Consider the following 21,440-nt stretch of genomic DNA (forward strand, 5'->3'; position numbering starts at 1 on the left):
TTTTAAAGATTTGGAAGAATTCACTAGTGAATCCATCTGGGCCAGGACTTTTGTTTTGGGGGAGAATTTTTATTACCATTTCAATTTCCTTGATGGTGATAGGTCTGTTCAGGTATTCCAGGTTTTCTTGGTTCAGCCTCAGGAAGCTATAAGAATTCAGGAATTTATCCGTTTCCTCGAGAATTTCTTGTTTCATGGCATAAGGATCCTCCAAGTAATCTCTACTATCCTTTGAATTTCTGTAGTTGCTGTTGTGATATCCCATTTTCATTTCTGATTTGGTTTATTAGGGCTTTCTCTCTCCCTTTCTTTGTAAGTCTTGCTAGAGGTTTGTCGATCCTGTTTATTTTCTCAAAGAACCAGCTCTTGGTTTCATTGATCTTTGGGATATTTTTTTGAAAACCATCTAATTAATTTCTTCTCTAAGTTTTATTATTTTCTTCCTCCTGCCTGGGTTGGGCTCCTTTAAGACTCTCCGAGATCATAAGCTGTGAAGTTAGGTTCTTTTTTGTTGTTGTTTTCAGTGAATCACCATGAGGGTACAGTTACAGATTTACATATTTTCGTGCTTGTGTTTCAGTCATACAATATTCATGTATCCTCCTTCCACCAGTGCCCATTCTCTACCTCCAATGATCCCAGTATCCCTCCCATTCCCTTTCTCCATCCCCCAACCCCACCCCATCTCTGTGGCAGGGCACTCCCTTTTGTTCTCTCTCTCCTTTTGGGTGTTGTGGTTTGAAATAGAGCTATTGAGTGGCTATCATGTTCAATCTATAGTCTACTTTCAGCGTGCATCTCCCATCCTGAACGGATCTTCCAACCACACTTTACTTTGTGTTCTCTTATCTACCTGATCTGCCTTTTCCCCCAGGATGTGAGGCCAGCTTCCAAGCCGTGGAGCAAAACTCCTGGTACTTATTTCTACTATTCTTGGGTGTTAGTCTCCCATTCTGTTATTTTCTATTCCACAGATGAGTGCAATCCTTCTATGTCTGTCTCTCTTTTTCTGACTTATTTCATTTAGCATGATATGATCCATATTGATCCACTTATATGCAAACATCATGATTTCATCGTTTCTAACAGCTGGTTAGTATTCCACTGTGTAGATGTACCAAAGTTTCTTTAACCGTCATCTGTTCTTGGGCACTTGTGTTTTTTCCAGATTCTCCCAAACAGTTTCTATGAGGCACATATCTCCCTAATACCAAAAAGCAAACAAACACACCACTAACAAAAAAAAAACTATAGACCAGTATCCCTGATAAACACTAATGTGAAGATCCTCAACAAAATATTAGAAAATAGAATCTAACAACTCATCAAAAAATCTTACACCACGACCAATTGGGATTCATCCCAGGGATGCAAGGATGGTTTCACATTCAGAAATCAATAAATATAATCCATCATATCAACAAAAGTAAAGATAAAAACCACATGATTATATCAATTGATGTAGAAAAAGCATTTGACAAGATCCAACACCTGTTTATGATGAAAATTCTTACCAAAATGGGTTTTTTTTTTCTTTTTGGGTCACACCTGGAGATGCACAGGGGTTACTCCTGGCTCTCCACTCAGGAATTACCCTTGGCTGTGCTCAGGGGACCATATGGGATGCTGGGATTTGAACCCGGGTCGGCCGCGTGCAAGGCAAACACCCTACCCGCTGTGCTATCTCTCCAGCCCCACCAAAATGGGTTTTGAAGGAACTTTCCTTAATATAGTCAAAGCCACCACCACAAACCCATGGCAAGAATTATCCTCAATGGGGAAAAAATAAGTGTCTTTCCTCTAAGATGAAGGACCAGACAAGGATGCCCACTGTCACCACTTCTGTTCAATATAGTACTGGAAGTACTTGCAATAGCGGTTAGGCAAAAAACAGATATTAAGGGTATCCAGGTAGGAAAGGAAGAAATCAAGCTCTCACTATTCGCAGATGATGTGATACTATATCTAGAGAATCCTAAAGCCTCTACCAAGGAACTCTAAGAAACAATAGACTTGTACAGTAAAATCACAGGCGTTAAAATCAATATCCAAAAGTCCTTCCTATATGCAAATAATGAGACACAGGAAAGCAACATGAAAAAAGCAATCCCATTCACAATCATGCCTCAGAAAATCAAATTACCTCGGAATCAGCTTAACTAAGGAGGTAAAAGATCTTTACAAAGAAAACTATAAAATGCTACTCCACAAAATAAAAGAAGACCTAAGGAAATGGAATATCAACCTGCTCATGGATAGAAAGAATCAACATTATCAAAATGGCCATACTCCCCAAAGCATTATACAGATTCAATGCGATACCTATAAAGATATCCATGAAATTCTTCAAAGGAATGGATCAAGCAATTTTGAAATTCATATGGAAGAACAAATGCTCACAAATAGCTTAAACAATCCTTGGGAAAAAGATGATGGGAGGTATCATCTTCCCCAACCTCAAACTCTACTACAAATGGTAACAATTGAAACAGCATGGGACTGCAACCAAGGCAGAGCCACAGACCAATAGAACAGGGTGGAATATCCCTACACACAATCCCAAGTGTATGATCATCTAATCTTTGATAAGGGAGCAAGAAATGTGAAATGGAGCAAGGAAAGCCTCTTTAACAAATGATGCTGGCATAACTGGGCAACCACGTGCAAAAGAATGGACTTAGATTTCAACCTAACACCATGCACAAAAGTCAGATAAAAATGGATTAAAGACCTCAACATCAGACCAGTATCCATAAGGTACATTGAAGACAAAGTAGGCAAAACCCTCCATTATATTGAAGATAATGGTATTTTCAAAGATGACACACAACTGACCAAGTGGAAGCAGAGATAAATACATGGGACTATATTAAACTAAGAAGCTTCTGCATCGCAAAAAATACAGTGACCAGAAAACAAAGACACTCTACAGAATGGGAAAGGATATTCACCCAATACCCATCTGATAGGGGGTTGGTATCAAGGATATATAAGGCACTGGTTGAACTCTGCAAGAAGAAAACATCCAACCCCATCAGAAAATGGGGCGAACACATCCAAAAAAAACAAAAGCAACCGGTGTTGGCGTGAATGTGGGGAGAAAGGGACTCTTTTTCACTGCTGGTGGGAATGCTGACTGGTTCAGCCCTTTTGGAAAACAATATGGACAATTCTCAAAAAATTAGAAATTGAGCTCCCATTTGACCCAGCAATACCACTCCTGGAATATATCCCAGAGAGGCAAAAAGGTATAGTAGAAATGACATCTGCATTTCTATGTTCATTGCCACTCTGTTTACAACATCCACAATCTGGAAAAAACCAGAGTGCCTAAAAACAGATGACTGGTTAAAGAAACTTTGGTACATCTACACAATGGAATACTATGCAGCTGTCATAAAAAATGAAGTCATGAAATTTGCATATAAGTGGATCAACATGGAAAGTATCATGTTGATTGAAATGAATCAGAAAGATCAAGAGACAGACATAGAAATATTGCACTCATGTGGAATATAGAGTAGCAGAGAGGTATGAGCTTGCAATGATGCAACTTCTGGCAGAAATTTCTCTGGACTTAGTCACTAAAATACTAAAATACAGAAATCCAAAATCTCCCGGCTGCTATTGTGGCCACATGACCTCATATCTCTTCATTCTCAGCAATGGAAAACAAACTATCAAATGCTTCTTTTCCAGCAGGTCCAACTTTGGGCGGTGGCGGGGGGGGAGACTCCAAACAATAATAGTGAGTTTTTTGTTGAAAAATTGAATATAATCAAAGTAAAGAGAAAGTAAAGTGAAATTTATCAGCTACACAGGTGGGGTAGGAGGCTGGCGGGGGGCGGGGGTTGGGGGAGGTTTACCTTGGTTTTTGGTGGTGGAATATGTGCATTAGTGAAGGGATGGGTGTTCGAGCATTGTATAACTGAGACTTAAGCCTGAAAGCTTTGTAACTTTCCACATGGTGATTCAATAAAATAAATTTTAAAAAGGAAGAAAATTGGGCGAAGAAATGAACAGAAAATTTCTCAAGGTATAAATACAAATGGCCAAAAGGAATATGAAAAAAATGCTCTTCATCACTAATCGTCAGAGAGTTGCAGAGGTTAGGTTATTTATGTAGACTCGCTCCTCCTTCCTAAGGAATGCTTGTTGCACTATAAACTTCCCCCTTAACAGAGCATTTGCCGTGTCCCATAAGTTCTGGTAACTCGTGTCTTCATTCTCCTTTGTTTCCAGGAATCTTTTAATTTCCTCTCTAAACCATTCATTTTTTCAGTAGTGAGCTGTTTAATTTCTAGGTGTTTGATTTGATTTTCTGTTTGTGTGTGTGATTCACTTCTATTTTCAGCGCGCCATAGTCTGAGAAGATTGTTGATAAATCTCTATTTTCTTAATTTTATGGAGGTATGTTTATTTTATGGTTCAGCGTATGTTCTATCTTTGAGAATGTCCCATGCACACTTGAGATGAATGTGTATTCAGCTTTTTGAGGATAAAGTATCCTGAATAAATCTACTAAGGCTCTTCCTTCCATTTCTTCCCTCAGACAAAGTATGTCCTTGGTAAGCTTGAGTCTGGTTAATCTATCAAGAGGTGCTAAAGCAGTGTTGAAATATGCCACTAGTATTGTGTTGCTATTGTATCTTTCTTCAAGTCTACGTGGAGTTGTTTTAAGTATTTTGCTGGTCCCTCATTAGGTACATATACATTTAGGAATGTATATTCTTCCTGATGTATAGATCCCTTGATCAATAATAAATGACCTTCATTGTCTCTTGTGATCTTCTTCAGTCTGAAATCAATGTGGTGTACACCAGAATGGCCACCCCAGATTTTTTCTTTATTTTTTTAATTTTATTGAATCACCGTGAGATAGGACCCCAGATTTTTTGAGGGAATTGCTTGCTGTAGAATTGTTTTCTAACCTTTGACTTTGAGTCTGTGTTTGCTGATTGTTCAAATGTGTTTCTTGCAAGAAAAATAATGTTGGGTTGAATTTTTTTATACATCCTGCCACCCTGTGTCTTTTAATTGGTGCATTTATCCCACTAGCATAGAAAGAGATTTTTGTTATTGAGATTTTTTCCATCATTCTGCTGATGTTTGGTGTATTTGAGGGACTTGTCTTGTCTTAAGGTAGCTCATTTCATTTTTTTGTAACCATGGTTTTGAGTCTATGAAGTTCCTAAATTGTTTGTCTGTAAAACTGTGTGCTTTCCTTTCAATTTGAATGAGAGTCTAGCTCAGTAAAGTAATTTTGCTAAGGAGTTTACTTCATTGAGTTTTTTCACTATATTCCATCACTCTCTTCAGGCCCTGAGGGTTTCATCAAATAAGTTGGCTATAAATCTTAAGAATGTTCCTTTACAGGCAATTTCTTTGATCTTGCTGCTTTCTGAATTTTATCTGTGTAGTGTATGGTTTTTGTCGTTCTGATTAGATTGTGTCTTGGAATATTTTTATTTGGATTTCTTTTAGATGGCACCCTTTGGGCCTCCTGAATCTGGTCATTTGTGCTCTTCAGCTCTGGGAATGTCTACCAATGATGACTTTGACAGTTCCTTTTTTATCAGGGTTTTCTTCCTTTCCCTGTGGGACTCCAATGATTTTTATCTTATTCCTCTTGTTTTTACCCCGATTTTCTCTTGACATTTATTGGTTTGTTTTGAGGGTCTTTTCCATTTTCTGCTGTTGTCTGGAGATTCTGTGCACCTCATCTTGGAGCTCACTGATTCTGTCCTTAGCAGCTGTTACTCTGCTGCTGAGGCCTCTCACTGAGTTTTTCAATTCTCCTACCAGGATTTTCTGATCTGTCATTTCTGTTTGTAACTTTGTTTGTATTTTCCTCATTTCTGCTCTCAAATCCTCTTGTATTTTATTGGCAATGTGTTTCTTTGTTTCTTTTAGCTCACTATGTACCCACAACTACTCCCTTCTAAATTCCTTATTAGAGAGGTTGTCTAGCTCACTAGCACTGGTTGCATCATCAGGGCTAACTTCTTCAACTCACTAAGTCTGATGGTTTTATGCATTGCTTTACCATTGTGACCTGTGTGGATTGGACTTTCACACTCACCAATACTATTGTATTTTTGGTGTAGTATTAATGGAGGTAGGGATTAATGAAGTTTTGGCCTAATGGGTTTTGGTGGTCAGGCAGCCCTAGTGAAAGTTCCACATAATAAGCTTAATTTATGGTTCTTGTGGGGTACCGAGAGGGAGACTGACTCATGGCCTTAGCGCCCACAGCTCCGGAAGCCACTCCTACCAAGCCTCTGACCTGTAATTGGAGGTTTTAGGTCCTTGCAGCTGGGAACCAGAGTTCGGGCTGTCTCCTCTCAGTACCACCAGTCTCACAGAGTTCTGGCTGCAACCACAGCTCCACTTTGAGAATCTTTATGCCATGAAACAAGAACCTTGAGGAAATGGATGCATTTCTTGGCTGAACCAAGAAGATTTAGTATACCTAAACAGACCTATAACTATAGAGGAAATTGAAATGTTAATCAAATGTTCCAAAAACAAAATCCCAGGCCCAAATGGATTCATAATTGAACCTTTAAAGAGGACCTGATGCCAATACTTTTCCATATTTTCCAGGAAATTTAATAATCAGAAATACTCCCAGTTTCTGTTAGGCAAATATCATCGTAGTATCCAAAACATACAGAGACATTCACCAAGAAAGAAAATAACCTGATGAACAAAGATATAAAAATCTCAAAAATAGGGCAAATAGAATCCAATAACTCATTAAAAAGGATTAGACACCATGATTAAGTATGGAAAGCCTCTTCAATTTGTTCTGGGAAAACTGGGCAGCTACATGGAAAAGAATGAACTCAGACCTATTTCTGAAAACACCAGACACAAAAGTCATATCAAAATGTGTTAAAGACTTCAGTGTCAGACCTAAATTCATAAGGTACTTGGAGCAATATGTAGGCAGAACCCTCCATGACATTGAAGCTAAAGGCATCTTCAAGGATGAAACACCACTGACCAAGCAAGTGGAAGTGAAGATAAACAAATGGGACTACATTAAACTAAGGAGCTTCTGCACTTGAAAAGAAATAGTGATCAAGATACAAAGACAACCAACAGATTTTGAAAATTTATTTACCAAATATCCATCTGAAAAGGGGTTATAATCCAAGTTATATAAATCACTCATAGAACTTTACAAGAAAAAAAGGCCATCAAATAAATGGGGAGAAGAAATGAACAGAAACTTCCTCAAAGAAGAAATAAAAATGGCCAAAAGATATATGAGAAAATGCTCTACATCACAAATCATCAAGAATATGCAAATCAAAACAACAATGAGATCTCATCTTACACCACAGAGACTGACACTCATCAAAAAGAACAAGAGCAAGCAGTGCTGGCGTGGATGTAGGAGAAAGGGATTCTCCTTCTTTGTTGTTCTCCAGCCTTTTTAGAAAACAATATGGAAATTCTTAAAAAACCTAGAAATTTGAGCTTCCATAGGACCCAGCAATACCTTTATGGGAATATATACCAGCATCCCAGAAACACACAGCAGAAATGCAATCTGCATTTATATGCTCATCGCAACTCTATTCACAATAGCCAGAACCTGGGAACAACCGGAGTGCCTGAGAAATGATGATCAGTTAAAGAAACTATCACTGTCATCCCATTGCTCATCGATTTGTTCGAGCAGGCACCAGTAACTTCTCTCATTGAGAGACTTATTGTTACTGTTTTGGGCATATTCACTATGCCATGGGTAGCTTGCCAGACTCTGCCGCACGGGCTCGATACTCTCTGTAGCTTGCCGGGCTCTCTGAGAGGGGCAGAGGAATCGAACTCAGGTCAGCCTCATGAAAGGCGAACACCCAACCGCTGTGCTAAGAAACTATGGTACATCTAAACAATGGAATGCTATGCAGTTGCTAGGAAAAATTAAGTGAAAAATTCATTTATAAAACCATAATGCACAAAAGGAAAAAAAGAGAGCGAGAAGGAAAGTTCCTTCTATAGAGGGAACCTGAGGGTGGGTGTTGGGGGATGGCGGGAGGGAAACAGGGGATATTGTTAGTGGGAAATGTACACTGGTGGAGGGATGGGTGCTGGATCATTATATGACTGAAGCCCAATTATGAACAACTTTGTTATTAACTATCACGGATTTTCAATTAAAAATTTCTTTTAGAAAAAGTAATGTGGAGTTCATGCCACTGCAATAAGCTTAATCAATGGCTGAATAAATAACAGTACTCCTACATTAAAAAAACATTCCCTTATAAATGGATAGACGTGGATGATAATATGCTGAGTGAAATGAGTCAGAAGGAGAGGGGTTGCCATAGAATGATTGCGCTCATTTATAGAATATAAAAAGGGATAATATTAGACTAATACCCAAGGATAGTAAAAACAAGGGTCAGGAGGATTGGTCCATGGTTGAACTCCTGCCTCAAGTGCTGAGCAAGAAGGCAGTTGGGATAGAGAGGGGATCACTATGATAAAGAGAGCTGGAAATGTTCACCCTGGATAAGAACTGTGTGCTGAAAATAGGTAAAGGAACAAACAAACTTCTCAGTATCTGTATTGCAAAAGGAGAAAGAGAGAGAGAAAAACAGAGGGTGGTAGTGAGCAAGAGAGGAAGTGCCTCTAATAGATGCATCTGTTTTCACTAGGGACATCAACCTGTAATTCTCTAACTTTTTAACTTTTGTTTGTGTGTGTGTGGTTTCCCTGTCTCCTTTCGGTATCAGATGATAAACTGAAAGGAATTTATCCATTTCTCGGTCCTCATGTTTTGCCACATAAAGATTTTCAAAGTAATTTCTGATAATCCTTTAAATTTTTGTGGCTTCTATTATTATGCCCCCCTTTCATGTCTTATTTGGTTTAATAATGTTTTCTCTCTTTCATTGTGAATCTTGCTAACAGTTTATCAATCTTGTTTATTTATTCAAAATATAAGCTCTTGGTTTCATTGATCTGTTGGATTGTTTTTTGGGAATTTCAGATCATTTATTTCAGCTCTGAGTCGGCCAGCGTGGGGCTTTTGCTAGTTCACAGTCCAGAGGTGGCTGCTACATTAAAAACCTTCAATATTTCAACAAAAACTTACTGTTATTATTTGGAGTTTCCCCCCCCCCAAGTCAGACCTGTTCAAATGGAACCGTTTCACATTGCTGACAATTATAAATGTTAAGTTGCGCGGACGCTACCGCGTCCGCGCGGTTTTGGATTTCTATATAAAGTCCAGGGAAAATTCTGCCAGAAATTACATAGCCCAGCTCACAGTCCAAGTGCATTGCTGTAAGAAGTCTCTGAATTCAAAGTCTTTAGGCGCAGAGGGTCCGATTCACGCTCAGCGGCTCCGGATTTATCTGGGCCGAGGGCGTGCCAGTTACGCCCCCTTCCCATGAGTTCCTGGGAGCCCCAAAAGTAAAAACCGAATACCTGTGGGTTTGGAGTCACAGAAGATGGCGCCTGCCACATGGGTGCCACCAGGCCGCTGCTTTCCGTGCAGGAAGACAGGGTGGGGAGGAAAAAAATCCACCCCCGGCAGCACAGAGTTGTAGCCCAGTTCGGTGTCCCAGTGCATCGATATCGGATGCTGATGCTGGATGCCCGAATGTGTTACATCTCTGGAATCAAAGTCTTTAGGCACAGAGGGTCCCCACCCTAGCTTTTTTGAAGGAGTTATTTGTTTGAAGAATTGTTTTTCATCCTTTGACTTTGAGTCTGTGTTTGCTACAAATGTTCAAATGTGTTTATTGTAGGCAGTAGAATGTTGAATTAAATTTTTTGTTTCATTTTGCCACTGTATCTCTTAATTGGTGCGTTTACATCATTGACATTAAGAGAGCTTATTGCCATGAGGCTTTGTGCCATCTTTAGTTGGAAGTTTGTTTTGTTCATGGGGGTTGTATTGCCTTGCAGTAGTCCTTTCAGGTTTTCTTACAAAAATGTGTTAGAGTCTCTGAAGTTCCTGTGCTTTTATTTACCCATATAGCTATATATCATTCCTTCAAATCTGTATTAGAATCTAGTTGGGTAAAATATTCTTTGCGAGGCCTTCATTTCATTTTTTTAACTATACCCCACCACTGACCTCTGGCCTGGTCAATTTTATTTGATAGGTCTGCCATAAATCTAAGGGATGCACCTTTGTATGGTGTTTTCTTCTTTTATCTTGCTGCTTTCTATTTTGTACCTCTATGGTATTCGTAGTTCTGATTAGTATATATCTTGGGAATTTTTAATTAGGATCCCTTCTAGATGGTAAACTTTGGTCTCCTTGAATCTGGATGCCTGTATTCTTCTTTCTGCAGATTTTCAGCAATGATGTCTTTGATTGTTTCTTCCTCATTGGGGTTGTCTTCCTGTCCCAAAGGGATTCCAATGATTCTTATGTTGTTACTTTGAATTTATCCCGTAGTTTTCTTTTCCTGAGTTATTATGAGATCCTCTTTCATGTTCTACTATAGCCTGGATGTTGTCTGAGTCTCATCTTCAAGCTCACTTATTCTGTCTTCAGCTGCTGTTACTCTACTGTTGAGGGCATCCACTAAGTTTTTCATTAAATATACTGAATTTTTTCCATTAGTGACATTTCTGCTTATAGTTTCTCTATCTTCTTTCATTTCATATTGTATTTTATTGATGTCTTTTCACCCTTTCATTGAGCTCATCAAACATCCTCATCATTTATTCCCTGAAATCTCTTTTTCAGAGAGATTATATATGTGGGTATTCCTTATTTAGGTTTCGGAGCTTCTATCCCCTCCCCCCTACACACACACACACACACACACAACACACACACACACAGACACCACTTCCAGGGAGGTCTCAGGGGTGCTTGGTGGTGATGGTCTCTTCTTTACCCGTCAAGGTTGTTCCCTTTCAATTTGGTGTTCTTGTGTGTGTTCTTTGGCCGTTACTTTTGTGGTTTTTGAGGGAATGTTGATTGAGGTCGGGGCTAATGGACTATTAGGCTAATGGTTATGGTAGCCAGGCTGCCCTGGGTAGAGTTCAGTATAAGAGGCCAAGAAATGTATCTTCTGGGATATGGAGGGGAATTAACTGGCAGCCACTAAAACCCAGGTGGAAAATCACACCCGTCACTGGTCTGACCTGTGAGAGGAGACTGGTATTAGTGTTTTCAGTCATCATTGGTCACCTAATGTGTGTCTTTGAAACCACCACAAGTTTTACTAACAGTAAAAATATTCCTGCAGAGTCAAGGTCCTGCATGCAGGGTGTGAGTTCGTGCACTGGTGGGTTGGAGAGAGGATTAGCAACAGCAAAATCCACAGTGCACCACTAGTTGACCTGACTGCCAGTCTAGACCCTGTAACAAATCCGCATAGGTGAGAGGGAAAGATCTGGGAGATGCTGATATTGTTCCTGATGGGAAATCAAGGCAGTGTGGAGTATATCACTCCTTCACTAATGGTGTAGATGGTTGTCCTCTACTAAGTTAAGGAAGGTTAAAAAGAGATAGCAATGAATAATCACAAATTAACAATTATCTGCTAGCTGAGACACATCAAAATTAATTTGTCCTAAGTATACTTATAAAAGGAAATTATAAATATGATGGTAAACAACTCTCCTAAAATTGAATACAAATTATTAGAATAATCATGCATCTGATTAATATCTAATCATCACATTTAATATTTAGTATTTAATACATCTAATTAAATTTAATCACAAATTTTCTTTTATTAATTTTTCCCTTATAATTCTATTTGTTCTTCCTTTAAGTTTTATTGGACCAAGTAATATGAAATAAATTTGTTGTATTCCTGCCAAAGGGAAAGGCTGGAGATTAGTAGGGAACCTGGGGTATTGGTTGAGGGAAGGAGACATTGGTGGTGGGATTGGTATTGGAGCTTGTATGCTTAAAAAAACTCTATTATAAACAACTTTGTTATTAATGGTATATAAAAAATAAACATAAATAAGTAAACATACCTGAATATATAAAACAAAGTCAGAGAATGACTAAAATACAATGATAGATAACTGCATGCATGTAGAGTAAGAAACAATAAGTCAAAAGCTGAAAATGGAGTAGATAATTGGTCCCCTAGTGAGTAAAAAGAACATAATGAAGTGAGACAAAGGCGTATATGTTCTTTATAAAAGTGATTATAACATTTCAGGTGAAAAACTATAGGCTTGAAGTAAGGTAGTTGTAGTGAGAATGAGAGAGGAGAAGGGGACAAAATTGAAACATATTTAGAAGGGGGAATCAGCTCTATTAAGACAAATGAGGAGAGAGGATAGTAAATTCTTCATCTTTCAGTTTGGACAAGTAAGTGGAAGGTATCCCTGTCCTGACACTCACTGTGAAGCACAGCATAAAATGGGAAGAAGCAAAGATCCAAACACTTAGTTTTGTAACAGTGGGATATCGAGTGGAGTGTGTCATCATTCATTGTTTATCAGTACACCATACTAAGGTTAGCATTTACGTTTGCTAACTTTCTAACAATCATTCTAGCTTCACAGTTTTCTTCTTATTGCTCCTCCCTGGGCCAGCTCTGGTCTTGATTAAAATTGATTATAATTTTATAATCAATTATATTTCCAACATTACTCACTTAAGAATCATATTTCTACTTTCTTTAATTATGGTTTACTAAGCCAGACTTCCACTTATTTCTCTTTTATATTAAAATGCATTGCTTTATTACTTCAATGTCAAAGACTATAATTTTCTTTTTTTATACTATGTTGTTTCCCTATGGTTTGGAGAAGTGCTTCAAATTTATTAGGTATATTAATCAGATGTGTGATTATACTGCTTGTATTCAATTTTAAAAAGCATTGTCTAACATCATATTTATAATTTCCTTTCACTACTTAGGCCAAATTAATTTAGATGTGTGTTAAACTAGAGGAAATTACTATCCATAAATTCAAACTACAAAAAACCTGCATGCCTTAATGTAAATGAGGTTTGATAGGTTTGACAAATGATTACCTCATAAATATTTGAGGAACAAATAATGATTTAAAGACATTCATATGTTATTGAGGAAAGAATAGCTAGAAAAATCATTTGTGAACTTCTGTACAAATATATTAGACGCTATATAATATATCTTACCTAATGTAGTAATCACTAATTAAACATAAATAATAAATTTTTTTGTTTGTTTGGGGGCACATCCAGCAGTTCTCAGAACTTACTCCTAGCTTTGTGCTCACAGATCACTCTTGGAAGTGCTTGAGGGACAATATGCAGCACAGAGATCAAACCAGGGCCAGCACATGAAAGATGAGTGTTTTAATCCCTGGATTATCACTTTGGCCCCTCCATTAATAAATTTAAATGAACTGGACTTTTTAGAACTTGTTTGAATTTTATAGCTCTTATGTTATCTCTTGTCACTTGTAATCACTTGTCATCCCATTGATCTTCAATTTGCTCGAGCAGGTGCCAGTAATGTCTCCATTTGTCCCTGTCACGTGCTGTTGTAGCCCAGTGGTACCTGCTCGCTCCATGAACACAAAGAGCCTCAAACCATTTGTTCAGGGTTTTAATGAAGAAGCCTGACTATCTCGTAGGTGGGTGGCCAGGCGGTCTTTAGACGTCCTGTGGGATACACTCGGTAACAGCTCTAGTCCAGCGGTTGTCTCTAAATCACATTAAGTGTCCGGCCCATCTGATTTTTGACACCTTGGCAAATGAGACAGCGTCCCTGATACTTAATCATTGATGGAGGTTGGAAGTCTGGATTCCTTCTCTCACTTGAGTGAAACATGATACTCCAAGCATAGCTCTTTCCATTCCTCTTTGGGATACCCAAATAGCATTCTCATCCTGTTTTCATAGGGCCCAGATCTCTGAGGGATATGGTAGTGCAGGAAGAACAGTGGAGTCAAAAAGATGTGCCCACATGTATGTTCATCGCAGCACTGTTTACAATAGCCAGAATCTGGAAAAAACCCGAATGCCCCAGAACGGATGACTGGCTGAGGAAACTTTGGTACATCTATACAATGGAATACTATGCAGCTGTTAGAAAAAAGGAGGTCAAGAATTTTGTAGTCAAGTGGATGGGCATGAAAAGTTTCATGCTGAGTGAAATGAGTCAGAAAGAGAGAGACAGACATAGAAAGATTGCACTCATCTATGGTATATAGAATAACAGAGTGGGAGACTAACACCCAAGAACTGTAGAAATAAGTACCAGGAGGTTGACTCCATGGCTTCGAGGCTGGCCTCACGTTCCGGGGAAAGGTCAACTCAGAGAAGCGATCACCAACTACATTGTAGTCGAAGGCCATGTGGGGGAAGGGAGTTGCGGGCTGAATGAGGGCTAGAGACTGAGCACAGCGGCCACTCAACACCTTTATTGCAAACCACAACAGCTAATTAGAGAGAGAAAACAGAAGGGAATGCCTTGCCACAGCAGCAGGGTGGGGTGGGGGGGAGATGGGATTGGGGAGGGTGGGAGGGACACTGGGTTTACGGGTGGTGGAGAATGGGCACTGGTGAAGGGATGGGTTCCAAACTTTGTATGAGGGAAGTATAAGCACAAAAGTGTATAAATCTGTAACTGTACCCTCACGGTGATTCTCTAATTAAAAATAAATAAATTTAAAAAATAAAAAAATAAAAAAAAAATGTGCCCAGAGCCGAAGGTTCTTTGTCCTCTTAACCATTTCTTCGACGCTCTTGAAGGTGTTCCATGCTGCTCTCTTCCTCCTGCACAGTTCTGGTGCCAAGTCATTCCTCATGTTGATTTCTTGACCCAGGTACACATAGCTGCTGCATTTGGAGATGTTCGTTCCCTTGAGACCAAATGGCACATCAGGGACTAGTTCATTTTTCATGAACATTGTTTTGGTGAGATTCAGCTGCAGTCTGACCTTTCCACACTTGAGATCGAAGTTGGCCAGTATTTGTGAACAATGTCATCCCGAAGCAGAGGTGGTGTAGTTGCCAGCCATCTATTTTCACTCCCATTCCTTCCCATTCCAGTCATCATATGATGTTCTCGAGGGTGGCACTGAAGAGTTTCAGTGAAATGGTATCACCCTGCCGAACCCATTTACGTCAATGATCATTTTTTTGTAGAATGGTGAGATCCTGGTGGTGAATCTGTAATACAGCTTGAGGAAGATCTTAATGCACTAAGTTTGAATGCCCTATTTGGCTAGGGTTTCTATGACTGCTTCATTCTCAACAGAATCGAAGACCTTCTTTAAATCAATGAATGTTAGACACAGTGACATCTTGAACTCTCGCAAAATTTCAATGAGCTTGGTCACTGTGTGGATATGTTCAATTGTCCTGAATCCTTTTCAGAACCCGGCTTGCCTGCATGGTTGTCCTTTGTCTAGTGTTCTGCCTATTCCATTCAGGATGACTTGAGTGAACAACTTGTAGACAATGGACAACAGGAAGATTGGGCGATAGTTGCCAATGTTGTGGATGTCTCCCTTCTTGTACAACAGAATGGTCCTGCTGGTTTTCCATTGGGATGGAGCCTTGCATACAGACAGGTAGCGTGTGAAGAGCCGAGCCAGTGTATTGATGAGTACTGGTGGCAGATTCTTCAGGTGTTCAGGTCTGACCTTCTCTGGATCAGGTGCTACTGATGAAATGGTGTGTTGGATTTTGGAAGAGAGGATGTTGGGAATGACATACTTATCCTGCGGAATTTCACTTAAGCTTACTTTAGTCCAGATTATAAGGAGAAACTAAAGACTACAACAGTTAATCTTTGAAAATCAACATTAAGCATCCCCATTTGATGATCTTTTCTGCTGGATCATTTTTCCATGAGTTGGTTACCTTTTTTTTCTTTCTATGTTTCCCCCCTACTCTCATGTTGTGAGAAAAAAATACTGCCTATATAGACACTCTTTTCATCTCTGAGAACTCCAACCTCATGTTCAGTTTTGAAGCACTGGAAATTGGATTCAATGATAGTCTATTTTACTCTCTTAAAATGTAAATCCATAATCAGAACGTATAAGCTAAAAACACTTAGATGAAACAAACTAAAATCAAACGTAGCAACATTAAAGTTAATCTGATTTAATGCATAACTACTACTCTATCACATGATAATTAGGCTTAAGTGGTAAGCAGTTCAGGTAAATGGCTTTAATTAAGATCACGTTCCATCTGCCAAGTCAAATGTTTCTAATGACATCTCAGAGAGTCGGCAGCTCAAGAAAAGTAATATATCTTTCCCTCTCCTCCAGACTCCACAAGCTAACCAGCATCCAAGCACACACATTGGAGGCAATTGTCAGTTCTCTACTTAATTTTTTTTCAAATTTCCCTGATGAGCCCTGTGATTGCCTTCACCTGATTCTCAAGGAATGTGTGGTATAAACCCTTAAATTATGGCACTCTAAGCACATGGTAACACGGAAACATAAAATTGGTTATGGTACAAAAGCCAACACGGAGTTTCGGGGAGGAAATAAGAGGCTCCTTGAACACTTAACTTTTGGGTACTACTGACCAAATTCCTTTCTCTGCACATGCGGTTTCCTCTGCACATAGAGTCCTTATATATATATATATATACATATATATATATATATATATATATATATATTTTCCTCGGGTCACACTGACAATGTGCAGGAGTTACTCCTGGCTCCTCACTTAGGAATTACTCCTAGCGGAGCTCGGGGGACCATATGGGATGCTGGGAATCGAACCCGGGTCTGCCACGTGCAAGGCAAATGCCCTACCCGCTGTGCTATTGCTCCAGCCCCTAGAGTCCTTATCTTAAAGGTGAGAATCAAAAAACAACTCACGTATGGACTTCGAGCAACAGGAAGACAGTAACAATAGGAGAGAGTATGAGCATAGACAGAGAATGGATGCCATGAACATCAGAGAGAAGAGGATGAGAAACTCAAACTGTGAAAGTAGATAAAGTACTTATGGGTCAAGTACAGAACCAGACACTGCCCTGGGGTACAGAAGGAGGTCAGGGAAAGATTGGAGAGGACTAGAAGACTTTGAGGTATACAGTAAGGGAAAGTCCTAGCGATGGTATAAAATCTTGGTTTTATGCTGTAGTTTCCAAGATCCCTCTGAGAGGTTCTTAAAGTTGAAGTTACTTTTGCCTGAAGGTGACGCAAGCTATAAGCATGTGATTTACCAAAGAAAGGGACATCAACTTTGCATGTTGGTAGCACCTGGGGACATCGAAACTGCCATTCCCTCAGTTCATACTCCAATAATTCTGATTTAATTGAACCAGAGAACATAGGGACATGGAGCTCATTTGAAATTTACTGAAAATACTAATAAATGACCAAGAATGAGAGCTGGTAGTTTAGAGGGAGTAATGTTACGTATAAGAAGTAACATATAATGTTACTTCTAAGAGTCAGCTCTATCATTCAGAGACTAATAATATGCTACTGGTAGCTCATGACAGAACTTTGGCTTACATTGTTGTCATGTGACAGTGCTACTTTGTTTCAAGTGATCTATAAGATAAAAGTGGAACACTGTCTAGAGCAGACTTAAAAAATAAATAAGGTGTTCTGTACATAATGAAATAGCAGGCAGCCAGCAGGAAAAATGAAGTCATGAAATTTGCTTGTAAATGCATGTACATGGAGAATATCATGCTGAGTGAAATGTATCATAAGGAGAAGGACAGATATGAATGATTGCACTCCATAAGAGTGGCATATAAGAAAACATAGTATGAGACAAATACCCACAGGGAGTAGAAACAAGGTCCGCAGTTGGAATCCTGCCTCAAATGGTGGGGGAAGAGGGCAGTTAGGATAGAGAAGGGATCACTATGACAAGGATAGTTGGAATGATCACTCTGGATAAGAACTGCATGCTGAAAGTCGGTAAAGAAACAAACATGATAACCTTCAGTACCAGTCCTACAAACCATAATGCCCAAAAGGGAGTGGGGGAGGGAGGAGAGGATGGAGAGAGAGGAGAGAGAAGGAAAGTGCCTGCTATAGATTCAGCTTCTGGGTAGTGGTGGGAGAAAAACTGGGAAATGTACACTGGTGAAGGGATGGGTGTTGGAACATTGAATAGCTGAAACTAAATCATGAAAACTTTGTAACTGTGTATCTTATGGTCATTCAATAGAAAATTAAAATACATTTAAAAAGTAAGATGTTCTTTCACACAGACACATGTGTTGGATAACATTGGGTTATCCTTGCTCTTCCTTCAGGGAGCTTAGATTTATTGAGCTACTCCTGCAACAGTGCCCCTGAGGCACACCCGATACCATCAAGAACTAATAATCCCATATTGTTTTTCTCTTTTATTTGTGTCCTTTGCATGGTTTATTTAGCAATGTCTTTTTTGTGTAGACACAGGAAGACATTTTATGCTATGCTTTTGTAACATGGGAGTTAATTGACTCCAAAATAATATTTACTCCTGGGCATCCATTATATTTACTTGACTTAAGCCTCAGTTGCCTTTTATTTCCTAACACCCCCCAAAAAAGAGGGTCCCAGTGAAGGGACTGGATGGACCCAAGGCAAGCTGTAAGCTACCCTAGCATTGAAATGGGACAAGCCAAGCACCATAAGTATAATAAGTTAAGAGCACAGTCATGGAACAAATTCTGTCATGACCCAAAAAGAAGTAACTCAATAAGGACCCTTCTGGGGTTAGGAAAGACTAATCTGACCTGAGGACTGTAGTCTGGCCTATGTAGTGAGATATCCCCAGGAAGAGCCAAGAAGATGTATTTAAGCTTAATACATCTCTTACTGTACTCATACATAATGACTAGAAATAAGAAGCAAATTCACTATGATTGTTTAAATGGATTACTAGCTGAAGAAAGGAGAAAGCAATATGCCCTGGATGGAAACCCACCCTTGAGTGGATCTTCCAGTTATCTGGAGTGCTGAACCCTCAGATGAGGTTTTGCCCTTGAGTTAATCTACTAGAACTTACCCCAAGAAATGGCTTTACATCTATTTGTTTTTATGACAATGCTCAACCCCACCTATGTGTACCCCAACTTTCATTATTTCTACATGACTGTGCTGTACGGGGAAAGAGGATACTAGCAATATGCTGACTATGAGACTAGGAAGAGAAGGACTGGACTGGAGGATGAGGAATAAGAGGACTAGAAGAGGACCTTGAGGTCTACGAGGAGACTGGGGTGATGGAATACAATGACTGGGACTACAACCAAAACTACGGCTATGATTGTGCTGTAACAGAAAGATTGGACTATGCTGGGGAGGAGAGAGAAATAAACTGACTACCAACCAGCCTGGGGCCAGTTTCTGTTTCTCCATCCCCCCAGTTCTTCATCAGTCTCCATGCGTGAGCCGGGGGAATGGTTCTCAGCCACTGAACGCTTTTGTCCCTTGCCCCAAAGCCCTGCTTTTGAAACTCACGTATGCACACCATTATTCATTTCTACACTTAGTTATAATAGCTAAAACATAGAGTCAACCTAGGTGTTCAATGAGAGCTGAGAGGATTATGAAAATGTGGCATATATACACAACGAAATGCTACGAAGCTGCAAGAAATGATAAAATCATGCAACTTACTGCAACTTGGTTGGGACTGGAAGATATTTAGTTGAGTGAAACAAGCCAGAAGAAGATAGACAAACACAGGATGATCTCACTTATCTGTGGTGTATAGAATACTGGATAAGGTGCATAGAATACTGGATGTGGTGTATATAATAGTGGATATTGCAGTCAGAGGGTGAGGGTGATTTCTACATCATCCTTGACCCCAGTATTTAGAGAGGAAGGAGAAGGAGAGAGAAGGAAAGAAATCATGAAAGAGGAAGAGGGTTTCTGTTATGCTGTGATATGGGTGAGTAGTTTAGCCAAATATCCAAAACACAGACTCAAGAACACTGAAACCATGAGGTCTAAGCTGCAACCATTGGAACTTTTTAAGGTGCCTGTCAAGTTGACAGATGGGGGTGGGGTGGGCTTTAGGGTTGGCTAAGAATATGGGAACGCTGGTGGAGGGAAGTTGACACTGTCGGTGGGATTGGTGTTGAAATATTATATGTTTAAAACTCAACTATCAATTTTATTTTGCAAGTCATAGTAAATTTTGACTTCAATTCAATTTTGTAATTAAAAAAACGTTCTCCTCTACACCTGTCTGGTGAAGTTTAAAGATGAGAATAGTTTTGCCTTCTTAGATGTGAAGAAAAGATTCATCATAATGTTCTTCCAAACACTTATATTCACCCCAGTTCAACCTCTCCAATATTTCTTTGCTTCCTATCCTTTTGTGAAATGTACTGCTCTTTGATGGAATGTTAAGCATATAATTGTTTAAACTGATACTCTCTTTTTGACTCTAGAAAACGAATCCCTGTACTCACAAAGGGCATCTGCTATGTTTTGTAGGTTTGATAGCCATGACCCTCATCAAATGCTGGATGAAAGACACTTTGACATCCAGCAAATGGAATCCACCATGGCCTCCATTTCTGAATCTGCCAGCTTGTTCGAGGTCAATATTCCTGACTATAAGCAGCTGAAACAGTGCAGAAGAGAGGTCTGCCAGCTGAAAGAGCTCTGGGACACCATTGGGATAGTGACCTCCAGTGTCCGTGCCTGGGAGAATACCAGATGGAGGGACATCAATGTGGAGGCAATGGACTTGGAGTGCAAACGGTTTGCCAGACACATCAGGAATCTTGATAAAAAGATAAGATCCTGGGATGCATTCACGGGCCTGGAAAGCACTGTGTTGAACACTCTGTCCTCCCTACGAGCAGTAGCTGAGCTGCAGAATCCTGCCATACGGGAGAGGCACTGGAGACAGCTGATGCAAGCCACAGGTGTCAGCTTCACCATGGATGAGAACACAACCCTGGCACAGCTCCTGCAGCTCCAGCTGCACCACTTTGAAGATGAAGTCCGAGGCATTGTAGATAAAGCTGTGAAAGAGATGGGAATGGAGAAGATGTTAAAAGAGCTGCAGGTAACCTGGGCTGGCATGGAATTCCAGTATGAGTTCCACCCACGAACCAGTGTTCCCCTACTACAATCTGATGAGGACCTCATTGAAGTTCTGGAGGATAACCAAGTCCAACTTCAGAACCTAATGATGTCAAAGTATGTTGCTTTCTTCCTGGAAGAAGTATCTGGTTGGCAGAAGAAGTTATCCATAGCTGATGCTGTCATCTCGATCTGGTTTGATGTTCAGCGGACATGGTCTCATCTGGAAAGTATATTCATTGGATCTGAAGATATCAGGACTCAACTGCCACAGGTACTGGTTTAAAAAATGCTTCTCTCATTGCTTTCTTACCCAAGTCAAGAGGAAACCACCTCTTCAGGCACCTCTAGTTGTCTTTCGTGTTGGCTTGGCTGCTTGAATTCACTCGAGCACTTGAGTATTGAACTTGCAAGTCACAAGTCAGGTTAGAAAAATAGGAAAATTCATGTCATTTTTTTAAAAT

The 21,440-nt window shown here is 39.6% G+C and overlaps 1 protein-coding gene across 1 annotated transcript in view; it reads left to right on the forward strand.

Annotated features, from left to right (window-relative positions):
• Positions 1 to 21,440, forward strand: part of DNAH9 (dynein axonemal heavy chain 9) — a 570,390-nt gene that overhangs the window by 150,582 nt on the left and 398,368 nt on the right. The window contains exon 20 of the mRNA XM_055143580.1: positions 20,380 to 21,250. Coding sequence (XP_054999555.1) covers positions 20,380 to 21,250 — 871 coding nt within the window. The remainder of the gene's footprint in view (positions 1 to 20,379; positions 21,251 to 21,440) is intronic.

This window comes from Sorex araneus, chromosome 6 (assembly GCF_027595985.1).
Source record: "Sorex araneus isolate mSorAra2 chromosome 6, mSorAra2.pri, whole genome shotgun sequence".
Classification (NCBI taxonomy): domain Eukaryota; kingdom Metazoa; phylum Chordata; class Mammalia; order Eulipotyphla; family Soricidae; genus Sorex; species Sorex araneus.